We start from the raw sequence: 14,062 nt of genomic DNA on the forward strand, positions 1-14,062 counted from the left end.
GCCCAGCTGGAGTCAGAGCTGACCTGGGCAGACTCGCTCATCTTCTGCTCAAACTCTCCTCCCACACGGTTGTACTTCTCAATGCACAACGCAAATGACTCAGCTGCTTTCTTAGACTTCAGCTCCGCCTAGTGAGAGAGAAAAGGAAAAAGAAAATAATGGCCTTCAGCTCCTGACTCTCATTCACAAACCTTTAATAAAAGCGAATAGCTCAGTAAGTGAATGCCCGATGATTACAACTACTCCATTCAGCAGTCAGGCTACACCTTTAAAACAAGAACAGCTATTTGTTCACAGAGTGGATCTCTGAGAGCAGAGCAGCTGAAAAAAAAATGCTTCCCATGATTGTTGGCCCCGGGCAGATCTAATCTATTTAAACTATCACGACTTCCAACAACTGAACCCTGGTTTGGATTGTTTTTGTCAAACAATTATTATTTCATTTTCTGACAATTTGTTTCAACAATTGTAAATGATGGATTCATCTTAAATCGTTCCCAACCAAAGCCCCTTTTACACAGGCTGTTCGAGGCGGGATTGCTGCACCTCTATTCTGCCTTGCCAAAAAAGGTATAGACAAAGAATGGCAGGGCATTGTTGTTCTGCCTCGACCCCGGCAGTGGAAGTAGCCACAGAACAGGACGCTGTTGTGTTACACACAAATCACACACTGGGGCGGCAACATGTCAGCTTTGTTTGGTTCATTGTAAACAAGCAAAGCCGGCAAAACAAGGGCTCTTCTTCACTGCAATGTAATGGGATCTCTGTGTAAAAAGTGTCTTAACTCTTCTAACATCACTTGGGTTTTTTGTTGAAAGGCTTGATCGTCCCAAACCTTAAAAAAAAGGAAAAAAATGCAGCTGTAAAAGTTTTATTTTTTGGGTAATGTCTATCTGAAGGTAAACAGGTTTGCACTCACATTTGAGCTTGTTCTCCTTCTGCATCACAAAAGACTAAAATATACAACAATGTGAACAAAAGCCTATTATAGAAAGGGAAACTGCTGACCTTCAGCTGCACACTGCAGATTCTGCAGGTTTAAAAGCAGCAGGTAAAGATCCTTCACTACTAAAGATCTATTCACCTCTATTGTACTGAGGTGAGGGCAGGAAACAAAAACTATCCACATGGCTAGATACTACTAAAGTTTCTGTAATTGAGAAAATGAAGAGACCCTTTAAATTTATTTCACAATACACTTCCACTTTCAGCTTCAGCTCTGTATAAAATCAGAAATGCCTGAAAACAGAGAAACTAGTGGCTAACCTTCTCCAGCTCTTTCTGTGGAGCTCCATCCTTCCTGAGCCGGTCCAGCTCCAAACACTTGGCGTGATATCCCTCCTTTGACTTCTGAAGGTGACCACTCTGAGCCTGGAGCGCCTGCACCGCCTCCACAGTCCCCACCATCTCCTCCTTTGTCTGGATGAAACGCACACACACACACACACACACACACACAGACACACACACAGACACACACACACGAAAAAAAACACGTGGACATACTGTGGAGATCATCATTGTACTTGAAACTTTCAGGGCAAACGCAGCAATTACCATGAAGGGAGAAGGCACTAATTGGATTTTCTGGAGATAAATTAGATCAGGATGACAGAGGCTCGATGCAGGGCAAGTAATGAGAAAATATACAAGTCCACAAAAACACACACAGGCACAGAAATCACCAGCTAATGGTATGATATCTCGCCTCAACCCAGATAGATACCTTGCGGTGAATTTTGACCTGCTCGTCTCCGTACTTGTTGATGTCCCGGATGAGATCGTTCATCTTTCTCATCAGCTCGAGGTGGCAGAGGGCCAGTTTGTCTGAAGACACCCTGAACACGTCCCACATGGGAGCAAACGTCCTAGAACATAAACATATAATCAAGCACACACATGAGACGTCTATATCAAAATTGTTCCTTCATGTAAGATTTATTCTAATGCCAAGTTTCACCCTGTGGACACGGTGTACAGTTTAGTTAAATGAGAGTTAGTTAAATGTTGTGTACAGTCACTTCATCGACATCAAACTGTCAAAACTAAATACGCAACGATCAGATTTCAAGTAGGAAAAGACGTGTTGAGGGAAGATTTAAATAAAAGTTCAACAAAATCAAAATCTCCGCTCATCTGCTTCATTAGGGCTGTGTGGGTGTGTTTCCATCACATTTGACTGACAGTAGCCAATCAACCGTCCAGCTGTTGGCGGATTCAAATGTTGCTGAATCCCGATTGGTGAAGTATTTGACGTCGTGTTTCACCAGCTGAGCCTTGCTTCACTTCTCGCAACAACCAAAATGTTTTAACTCTCACCGAAACTGAATCCAATACGAAGTAATTAAAAGTAATCAAATCCAAAGTAAGAAGCCAATTATGTTGTCAAGTCCTTCAATGGGATGTTCTGCCATCGCTTGTAGAAATCAGTCAGCACTCTTTGTTGCTTCCGTCCCACTTTTCATCACTAGGTATCTACTTTTAAAAAAAACTCATAAAATAGACAACACATGTTTTAAACCATATAGGCTAAATGGTGGAGGGGGCATTATTTTAATCATAGATGTGGACATTTGGTGATGCAGATGGTACTCATTCATATCTCATGTGTAGCCATATGACCATTACATCTATAAATTACACTAAAGAACATCTTCCAGGGGTATATGTTCCACTGTAAGGCCCTGAACGGGAGGAGAGGTTGCTGGTTGAAGTCGCTCTGTGCTCTGTGTATCACTGTGCAGTGTTTACATGGCAGTGCTCACCCCTGTGGACTTCCATTGCTGGCCATCTTGGCCAGTTTGCTCATTGATTTGGAGTAGGTCTCCTCAATGGCAGCTCTGCAAAAACAAACACAAGCATCAGTAACATAAGTTTAACAGTCAATCCCAGAGGAAAACTGAAAACCTTGGATACAAAAAATTTAAACCTGTAAAATATACTGTGTAGTTTAGTTTAGGTTTTTATTTCTGTGTCCTGCTACATGTCTGGCCCATCCCACATGGGATTGCAAGACACTGTTATTTTCCAGTAATACATATACAAAAAAAAAAAAAAAAAAAACTTTATTAGGGCTGCAACTTATGATTATTTCATTATTGCGTAATCTACAGACCATTTTATTTATTAATTGTTCAGTATATGAAGTAGTAAAAACCTCTCATCATAACTACCCAGAGCTCAAAGTGATGTCCTTAAATTATTTGTGTTATTTGACCAGCAGTCCAAAACAAATAAATATTTATTTTACTATCAAATATGATCAAACCAAGCAGCAGCTGCTCATATTTGAGAAGCTGGAACCAGAAAATATTCATATATGCATTTGAATGATGATTGAAAAAAACTAATTATAAGTAAAACAGTTGCTGATTTATTTTCTTTTGATTGATTGATCATTGCAGCTCTAAACATTATTCTTTCAAATAATGTGAATGTGGAAAAAATTCCAAATGAATCTTCACCAAGAAGAGAGGCTGTGTGTGTGTGTGTGTGTGTGTGTGTGTGTGTGTGTGTGTGTGTGTGTGTGTGTGTGTGTGTGTGTGTGAGAGAGACTGGGGTCAGAAGATGCATGCTCCTGTTTGTTCCACTCAAGTCTAGGTTGACAGTAACACAACAGAAAGACCAATGTTGTGCAATCTCCTGAAAATGTAAATTCTTCTAAATACCCTTTAGACCTGTGAACATAATGTACTCCAGTTGCACTTCCTCTCAGCACTAGTTCCTCCTCTAATGGCCTCATGTGTTAAATTCTCTGTGTAACGCTTACTTCAGCCCAAACACTGGGCATCCACCGCCACCGCAGTCAGCGAGATAAGGATTCATTTTCATCAGTGTTGGGTAAATATTGCAATAAGCCGCATTTAAATGACGGATGGACTTGTTTTGCGAGGCAGGGCATAAAACTTTAATAAGCATCTGTAGACCCCAAGGACAAAGACAGAAGGAGCACTGATCCAAACATCCTGAGGGTGAACAGACAGAACAACTTTCTGCTGAGGAGGCAGAGCAATAAACAGACAAACTGAATGTTGGTTTTCAGCAGTGATGCTGTGGTCGGTGTTTGGGGAATCTTTTTATACTTTGTTTTCAATATTTTCTTTGACTCACTCAATAATTATGCCAATTTGTCTACACCCACAGGTAGTGATGACGGAAAGGTAAAACCTGCCTACAGACTCCACAAACTTATTTAGATTGATAAGTTTTAATGGTTCATCATTAGGTCTTTTTTTTGTTATTTGGTCCTCACAAAGATGCCTGTATAATTACTACCAAATACAGATTTATTAGTAAAAATCCCTTTGAAAAACAATGCAAAAAAAAGAAACAAACATTGTCGACCTAAATAAACTTGATTTGGAGTCAGTGAGCAGATTCTGTTTATGTGAGTATCTAAGTGCGCTGAGTGTATAATTATACTCTTTCTTTATCGAACCTGTTCTACTTACATGCGGCAGATTCTTACATCTGAGATGCTGTAACCAACAAATAACTGGGACTTCATGAATTAATAAAACAATTAATTCATTGTGAATATGATCTTGGAGTACAGTACTGTAGACATACTAATTGATTGAAGGCTGAAACAAACAACTTTATTAATTATGAATGATTTTTTCTAAATAAATCCTTTGGTCTTTAAAATGTCTGAAAACAGTGACACAATTACAATTAAAATTACTTTGATCCAAAGGTGAAGTCTTCTTGAAGACGTCCGACCAACAGTCCGAAAAGTTTACTATCATACAAGACAGGCAGCAAATTCTCACAGTTATCATTCTGTCGATACACTAACTGATTAACTAATTGCTTGAGCCCTGAAAGGATTGTTTCAGCACTAGCCAGACCCTGATGTCTGATGTGTCCAAGTAGCAATGCATCTTCATGAGACTGCGCACCAGGGCAAGGGCAGATTTAACTGAGCGATTCAGATGTTCTCTTATATCAAAATGACCTTTCAGGCAAGAGGAATGGGAGAAAGACAAGAGAAAATTTATCAACACAATTGCCTTTTCTCCATCCTGTGGGATCACACGCTATTTTACCCGCAGTTCCTCTATTTCATTTCCTGACTGCTGAGTTTTTGTTGTCTGCTGCTGTCCGAGCAGATAACTGAATTTCCCCCTGCGAGGAATGTGCACCGGCGCTCTGAATCAATGTCAGGATTATATCACTGGTCCGAGTGTTGTGCGCTGTGTGTTAACCTCAGCCGGGAGAGGACAAACTCCTGTGGGAACCTTGTTACGCCGCACAATTTACTCACCGATAATCACTCATTAGAAGACAGTATTTAATACAACAAACTACCAACTTTGACTAGACTGTTTTAATTAGGTAATTGACTAACCCACTTAGTTACTGTTGCTACGCCTGTCAAGCTCTCAGTTCTCACACAGCACAGATGGAGGTTACAGTGGTTATAGTGGAAGAACTGCTGCTCAAAATTCTTGGTAATTTTAACTTAAATATGCACTAATGCCTGTACATGACATGATGCGGTCGTCTTCCTCACCATTTGATGGTCCATATGAAAGCATGGAGATAATATCCATGCACTGCACTGTAGAGCTAGTTAGTCTTATTGTGTTTGGCTTCTTAGCTTATATACTTAACCTATATAACCTTAAATGTTTTTACTTTTGAAGGAGAAGAGATGCTAGAAGGAGAAAATGCTTCCAGGATGACGACCAACATATCCTATCTGGGGTAACAGTTACACTGCAGCTGGGGTAGCTGGAGTGTAAACTTCTTTAAATCCAACAGAGAGCAGGACAGAGCTGCTAATGTTACCCTAAAGCCCTATACCAGAACAGGTCTTATGTCTAAGTCTGGTCCCCCCCCTGCAAAAGGTGTTTCCCTCTTGTACAGATACTTTTTTTTTCTGTACTCAATGGTTGAGTCAGACTTGAAGGAAAAAAACTGCTTCCTCATGGTGGGAAAACACTTCACAGTGGATGTACTAGTGTTGAATGGTAAATGTGTGGTATAATGTAACCTGCAACCCCACAACCTAATGTAACCCAGTTAGTTAATGACATGCTCTTTGACTTTGTAGGTATCTCTTGGTTACAACTGTTGGTAGTAAACCTGTCATCTTAAGATTGCATCTTACCCTAACACACTCTTTAATCTGTTCTTCTTACACTCTTCTGCCTCTGTTTTGGGGTTTTTGAAAGGCTTTTAAAAAAGACAAACCCCTCCATGCTCTCTTTAAATGCATGATATCACTTTTACTGGAGGCCCATGTTCATAGCTTCAACATGAGGAGAAATCCAAAGCTTCACAGGGCCGTCAAGCTTCGTTACGATGGATAAGGAAATTGGAAATTAGAAAATTGATGTGTTTAGTGAACGGTCAGGTGAGGCGATGGAACTCATTAAAAGAAGTATTTAAACAAAGCATGTGGCAAACAAGGATACAAGATACACAGTACCTCTGTACTGCTGGACAACTGACTTATTCAGGCTCGTGTGTGAGTGTGTTTGAGGGAGATCCAAGAAGAGTTAAGTCGATTCAACTCTTCTTGGATAACCGCGTGACCTGACTGACTGAGAATCTTCACAGACACATTGGGAGACACTTCAAAAAGTAGCACAGCAGTGAGGACAGAGGTCAGAGGTCAACGCTGAGAGAGACGACTGAAGCAGCCTTAACAAAGAAAGACTTGTTAAACTGCTCTCTGCACAATCTGCATTCTGCTGACAGGGACTTTGAGGCAGCATAAATCATGAACACCTTGATACAGCGAGAGATGAAACCCAAAACAGTGCATTTATAATCGCTGAGCATTTCACCCAACCTTGGCACAATCTCTCATCTTTCTTTCCAAGCATCAAGTCAACAATGTCGATTTTTCTTCAATCGAGCCCCATCTCTACCGCCACCTCCCACACGCATATTCACAAATACACAGGAATCTTACCTCTCACGGACAAACTCGGCTAGCTCCTTGGTTGCCAGCTGGCCGTGCTTCATGTTGTGGTAGAGCACGTCAAAGCCGGCATTCTTCTCCCCCTGCCGAGGTACAGATAAAAACACACACACACCGTTTGTTAGCATCCAAATGAGGAACAGCGACAGAGATAGAGATGTCAGGTGATGCTTCGGTATACCAGTATAACACTCGGTATTATACTGGAGTTATAGTAAAGGTTTCAGTGGCTCCTGGGAAACGTTTCACCATCAATCATATAGGAAAGTTGGACAGTTGAACGCACACTCACAGCACTTTCCAAATCTATAAGAAAACAGCTTTAAATTCTGTTTAGAGTTGGAATCATTTTGACGACAGATTACTGGAACACGTATATAAAGTCTCATCAATACTGACATCAATACTACACCTTAAATTTCAGTGTAGAGCCCCAGTTTATATATTACTGCCAAATACTTATATATACTTATATTTCAGTATGACTTGCAGTAAACTGAACTCACTGTTGTACAGTTTTTTAAAAAAAACTAAAAATAACCCTTTAAATTTAGGCTATTTTTGTGATATCACTTTGAATTTATCAGTTTGTGCTGCATTCTTCCTCATCGCTCCCTGTCACTCCCCAAACAACAGTTTACTGATTTTAAAGTAAAGTAGGTCATCAGTGCACAAAAACTGTCTGTCATCACCAGCTTTCACAATATAGCAGTAGATAAAATGTGTGACGCCACTAACTGAGAGTTGTTGAGAAATCCATCAACATCTTTTTTTTTTATCTAGCAAGTAACTACAATGAAACACAGAGCAAATCAAAAAAGTTAAGTTTTCTTTCCCTCTCTCCTTCTCTGTTTATTTGTGTGTTGGGAGGATAAATCGGTTTCCATTCCATTTTAGTTTGGCGCACAAATCGACGCGTAACGCTTGTGCTGACTTGAAACGACTGCGCGGCACAGGAACAGAATACCACATGTAGGCAGCACTGTAAACAATAAAGACTAGAAGACATTGGCCTATGTCACGTGGCTTGTAGTGGCTGAATCCAAATGGAAAATACACAAAATTAGCCAACACCTACCACCTGCTGCTGTTTGATTGTCAGCCGATGGAAAAAAAAAAGAAAAAAAAAAAAAAATCAACATAATGCCACCTATTTAGCCACCTGCCCCCATCTAGCTGGGTTTCCCCACCTTTGCTGCTACATAAAAAGCAACACACCGCCACTGCCATAATGAGCACAAAAAAGGAGGGGAAACCCTCTTTTAAACACACAAAAACTTCACAACAAAATAAACAAAAATTGACGTTAAAGTTCGGGAAAAACATAAATAAAAAAAACATCCTCTGTTTTTATTCATCAAGAGTTTAACCAAATCTCAGGTAATCTGCTTCATCAGGTCTGTGTGGGTCTCATTTTGATCAGATTTGATTGACAGTGAAGGCCCCACTTTAATATTAGTTTATTAGTGATTTATCAACGACAGTACCAGTTCTGTTCAGATATTAGCAGCGGTTTTCTGTGTGCTGATGGGCACTTGTTGTCAGCGCCGCTTGATTTTGGTGGTTTTAAATATTTACAGGGGTTTTTCAGTGTTGATGTGGGCAGCTGGATTCATTCAGTGTCAAAGCTCTTGCAGTGTATCTGATGTACAGCATTCACCGACACTCTAATTGTCATTTTCACTGTCTAAAAATCAGACACCAATTTTGTTTTCCTCTATTTGGGACATTTGGCATTTTGTTGCTTTTGGTTCAAATGAGGGCTGCGATGACATTTAGAGGGATGAATTCAACAGATCATTTTTTTTTCTGTTATTTCACTGCTGTGCACTCCACTGCAACATATCTCACTGTTTGCTGCTCATTTGTTGAGCAAGAAAAACTCAGGGCCAACATGACTCAGAACTGTTCACTTGTGAGAAAACCAGAGCTGGGTTCCTGCAGAGAGGAGGGTTGCCTTCCTTGCAGCTAAGCATACGCCGACTACAGCACCAACACACACACCCATCACTGTTGAAATGTCACAAACTAACACCTGTTTTAGCTTAAGCCTCAATAATCCAAAGAAGAGCCCGACTGAAGCAGCATTTTTACAAATAGGCTGTGCCGTTTCTTCAGCCTCACCACATTTTTCAGTCAACAGACGGCCGGGCCGTCTGTCCGGGCAGAGACACAGACAGCTGCCTCTCAGGACCTAAAAATACCCCGTCGGAGGAGAACACAGCAGTTCCCAGGTACCAGGGGAATGGCTGGAATGCCAAAGAAGGGTCACCCAAAATCTCTCTCACACACACACACACACACACACACACACACACACACAGAGTGAGAATACAAAACAGAGATAGACTGGAGAGGCATACTGAGTGCTGAACTCTCAGTGATCAGGAAGAGAAACGGTTGTTTTGAGAGGCTGATGATACAAGACCAGACAGAAAACACCCAGAAAGCCGAGCCACTGAGGCATCACTGCCGGCATCTGCTCGAGGCGGTCTCTTGAGCATCCGGACACCGGATCAAAGCTCCCAAAACGTTATTGGAGAGAGAAAAGGAAACCTTATGACAGTATTTGTCCCAATTAAAGATCTTCTAATGCCATAACATTGCCTTCATTCAGTCCAGTGTGTAGACTAGACCTGAAAATAATTAGCTGATTAACCAATTAGTCGATAAACAGAAAATATTCCAATAATCGCTTAATTGTTTCAGTCATTTTTCAACCTTACACAACCTGCCCAATTTTTCAGAATTAGTTCAGTCGGTATTGGAAGCTGCAGTAAACTCGCTTCAAAAGTCATGGCCCTGATCGGGTCAGACAGCCAATTACACATCTCTCAGAAATGGGAACACACATCCACATTCATGAGGAGGTCATATGACCTGACAACACCATATCCTACAAAGACATAATGTTAAAAAGACGACCTGTGCAGCGAAGCTAGCTGCAGCCTTAACTGGGTCGCAGTTGTACATACATACATTATTTGCAGTTGCCACAAATGATAAACACTGGTCCGCAGGCTGATTCATATGAGCTGAAATACAACTTTTCAGCCACCAGATAACATGTAACACATATTTCATTGGTAATATAATTTGGAATAATTAACTTGTTAATTGTACAACCAGCTGGAATGTGAAGATTAATAGATTTACAAACCAAACAAGTCTCAACTGTGATTCTGTTCAGGATGAAAAAAATACTGTATTAACACACGCTTTGAACGGCCACTCAGAAAACTACTGCTGCGATACCAAGCTGTGATAAAGACATAATAAAACACACTCTGACCAGCCACTATGGCTATTATATGTAAGACGATCCCTGTGCTGGAGAACTGATCTAATTAGCGGTTGATGTTTGTCAGACTGCTGTAGAAGCAGCTCTTCAAGCTCTTCACTCTGTCCGTTATATTACAAACCTGATCAGGTATTTATTAAAATGTAGGTACAAAGAGTTCACAAGCCGCAGATCAGAATCTACACGACACACTCCCACTTCCACTGCAGACAGGAAGTTAATGGACAAAATAACAGAGTCAGAGCACTTTGGTTTGTTTATGACATAAAACAAGCTTTTTGAAAATGGACTCTTGGAATTTGTGGTGGGCATTTGTATGTAGGCTATTTTTTAGGGACAATAATCAGCAGATTGATTGATAGTGGAAACAATAATTAGTTGCAGCATAGAGCAGATACTCTTCATTTTCTGTTTTATCCTGCACCTGCAACATTTTATCTGCAATATTTTCCATAATAAACTGCAAAACAAAAAAATGTGTAAATAAAATAACAACGTCGGGGTAAAAGGATCCACTGAGACAAATGTCAATTCGTCTGTGTTCAAAAGGTCAGTTCACGCAAAAGACAACACAAAGGACACTTCTAATGAAAGCTGTCATAGCTCGTCCTGTGGATTCTCTGTGTGTTGTCTCCAATGTTGGGAGCACCAAGAATGTTATTCTACTCACCTACATTGTACCTGGGTGCAGGCAGAAATCTTATATTTCATACATCTCAATTTACAGTACATCAAAAATGTTGGGAACTACTTGGGAAGATACAACTACCAGCAAGTGAGATAACATGTTCTTATTTTTTGTGGTTTGGGTGAACTGGCCCTTTATGCAATGTCCTTGATACAAATAAGATCTTCCTACCATTGTGTTGTGCCGTTTTTTTAAACTGTTATGTGAAATACTTTTGAAAAATAAGATTGTAAATTTACAGCATTATTGAGGGATATTTTACCATTCTGAAATAAAACTGTCTGCCGCTGCTTTAAAATACATTTATGTTAAATTAGAGTGAAACGGGACGATTGTTAAACTCAATCCCACGAAATAAAGCATAAAAAAAACATCCAATATCAGTCATTTTCTAGCTTATCTATATTCAATCCTATTTTCTCCTCTTCTTAACAAAGAATAGGGTTTTGTATTATTACACAATAGTTGAGTGCTTTAACATTAGCGTTTTATAAACAGTGGAGGGGCCTTCAGCCGGCTGCACAGAGCTGTTTATTGGCAGGGGTCTGCTCTATTCAACAGGCTGACCATTACTCTCTCTAGGTTTTGTCCCTTTCTTGCAGTTGGCAGACGCCTTTTGTTGAAACCCTACCCTCGCTACGGAAAGAAGAGCTGCCAGTCCAAGCCTCCACACACACACACACACACACACACACACACACACACACCTGCCTCTCCACAGCCCGACACAGCACCTGTCCACCACTGCTAGCGGCCTTGTCTGTTGACCGTATGCAAATAGAGCACATCCACAGACCGCGGATGACTATAGTGCGGGTTATGCAAACCATATTTGCTAATGATAACAGTCAATAAGAAGCCTTGTTGAATATTTTCAATATTTTAACTTCGTAGCATATCACATTTACTCATTGCTCTAATATTTTACGCATGACTCACAGACTACATCATCATAACTTGACATAAATTAGTTCCTAAAGAACGAAACGCCGCTGTTATTGTGCCAGTTTATGTCACCCCTAGAATGCAGCCTATTTTCAGAATCTGTTCTCTTCCAGGTCAAACACCTGCAGGACAAAGAAAAGCCACATCACCTTTTATAACCGTATAGGAGCACGTTCTCTGACAGGCAGGTGCAACACAAATGAAATCATCACTATCGGAGTGCGATCCTGAGCTACGCTTGCGCGTGTTTAAGTGTGCAGGTTCTTGATTGAGAGACCAGATGTGAGCTGGCACTTGTACATGTTGGGCCATGCTAAGCGATCCGATAGCACATCACATGGGAGCTGCAACCCCCACCGACAGTCTTCCAAGTGTCTTCAAGTGCCATAATGTATTCCTTAAGCCTTTAGCGGATGAAAACCCTTCACGTCTGATATATGCAAACCCCCTCTTCTCTCCCTTCAACTGATCTCTTTTTCATCAATTAAGTTGACCGTTTTGGTCACGCACGATGGAGTCCATTACCATGACAATGGGCGGGATGATGAGAGAGGAGAAGAGGAATGGTTGGTTGTGGGTGGAGTGGGTGGGGTGGGGGGTGGTAGTGGGGTGGGTTGTAAAATGTGTATGTGGGCAACCTTTTCACGAAGACTCAGACTTCTGAAGACCACTATGAGGTGTGGGGGTCCTGCTCAAATTTGTTAAGGGGGATGGTGAGCAGCAGGGAAATTATCATTTTAAATCAAATGCCAGCATTGGCCTGTTAAAGGGTTACGAGCCTCTTGTTTAAACCAGTCGACATGATGACGGTGGTCAGGATCGTTTCACTTTATGGACTTTAAGAACGGGTGTGCTGATCCTCACACTATATTCAGTCTCGACTCTCACAGCAAAACAAAAAATGCCAACACACAACAATTTCCAAGCTGTCCTCCGTCCAAAACACTTAACAATGCAAATTCAAAAGCCCAGTGAAGCTCTTTAGGAAAAAACATATTAGAGGTCAACATTTAGGTTCAGCCAGGGGTCAGTTCTTTCAGCACTGTTCACTGCGAGGGAGACAATGCAGGTTTGTCTACATGTTTTCATTTGTCTGAATATTAGTTTAAAAATGTGTTTGGAAATAAAATAGCTAGATTAACAGAACTGTTTGGCTGATGCCTGAGTGATTCCTGCAACCGCATTGTGGTGCGACTGGCCCAGTTTAGACTTAAAACCTCCTTAAACCTTAAAGATTTAAGCAATGACAGATGCAGATGAATCTGACTCCACGAGTTTTGTCTGGAAAGCTTCGTCTTAAATATCAACCCGTTTTATTTTGTGTATGCTCCTCATTATTTTACTGTTTCGTTGTTTTATTCTGTGTTCTACTTTAAATTATTACCATTATTTTGGAAGTGCTTTAGAAAAAGTATCATTATTATTTCATTGATTTATTAGCCACATTCAGAGTCAGCCCTTACTGTTATTAGACATTCTGTTTGTCTCAAAACCATGAAGCACAGTGGATCATGAAATCACTGTGAAAGAGGAACAGACAGAGACTCTCAGCTTTATCTCATTATTTGCCAATTCAAAGCCACTTTTTTGCAATAAAAATGATGATGTTTCAAATGAATACAAACTTATGATCAGAAATCTCTTTTTGTTTAAAAATACTAAGGAACAAAATGTGTTTGAATAAATGAGATGCACATTGTTTGATTTAACCCAGAACAGAAAGATTTTCATGGGACAGGACATTTTCATTGGGATTTATATTTGTTTTGCTATATCGAGAGTCAATTTCTAAAACACTAATTTGGTTGTAAGTCAACTTGTCGATCTCCAACATTAATTCGTCTTTACTGCTGCTCAGAGAAAAAGTCTCAGACCAGCTGTTGTACAATGCAGGAATAATGCGCCTCAGGTGAGGTGAGGATATTCTGGTGCGTTCCTCTGCCTGTAACAACAGAAAGGCCTTCAAACGTTTACTGTAGGAACGTGTAAAACAGAACGAGGCTTACCGAGCTTTCCTCAGATTTATGCTGCCACTGTATCTTTGGCAGAAACTATTTTAGATCACAGACAGAACAAAAAGCAGAAACACACATTGAGACATTTCCTCTACACTATTTCATCTAGCTGACAGTTTGCCACCTTAATCACAGAGTTTGGTCAATCTAACTGATCACATCCAGGAAAGGCAACTGGA

At 40.5% G+C, this 14,062-nt stretch overlaps 1 protein-coding gene across 2 annotated transcripts in view; it reads right to left on the reverse strand.

Moving 5' to 3' along the window:
* LOC111216382 (F-BAR domain only protein 1-like) overlaps positions 1–14,062 on the reverse strand; it is a 96,561-nt gene that overhangs the window by 58,269 nt on the left and 24,230 nt on the right. For both annotated transcript variants that reach the window (XM_022738008.1, XM_022737931.1), the window contains exons 3-7: positions 6,926–7,017; positions 2,766–2,840; positions 1,727–1,868; positions 1,267–1,419; positions 24–128 (exon numbers count right to left, since the gene is read on the reverse strand). In XM_022738008.1, the coding sequence (XP_022593729.1) occupies positions 24–128; positions 1,267–1,419; positions 1,727–1,868; positions 2,766–2,840; positions 6,926–7,017 (567 nt within the window). The remainder of the gene's footprint in view (positions 1–23; positions 129–1,266; positions 1,420–1,726; positions 1,869–2,765; positions 2,841–6,925; positions 7,018–14,062) is intronic.

The sequence above is a fragment of the Seriola dumerili genome, unplaced genomic scaffold, assembly GCF_002260705.1.
Source record: "Seriola dumerili isolate Sdu_G_001 unplaced genomic scaffold, Sdu_1.0 BDQW01000002.1, whole genome shotgun sequence".
Classification (NCBI taxonomy): domain Eukaryota; kingdom Metazoa; phylum Chordata; class Actinopteri; order Carangiformes; family Carangidae; genus Seriola; species Seriola dumerili.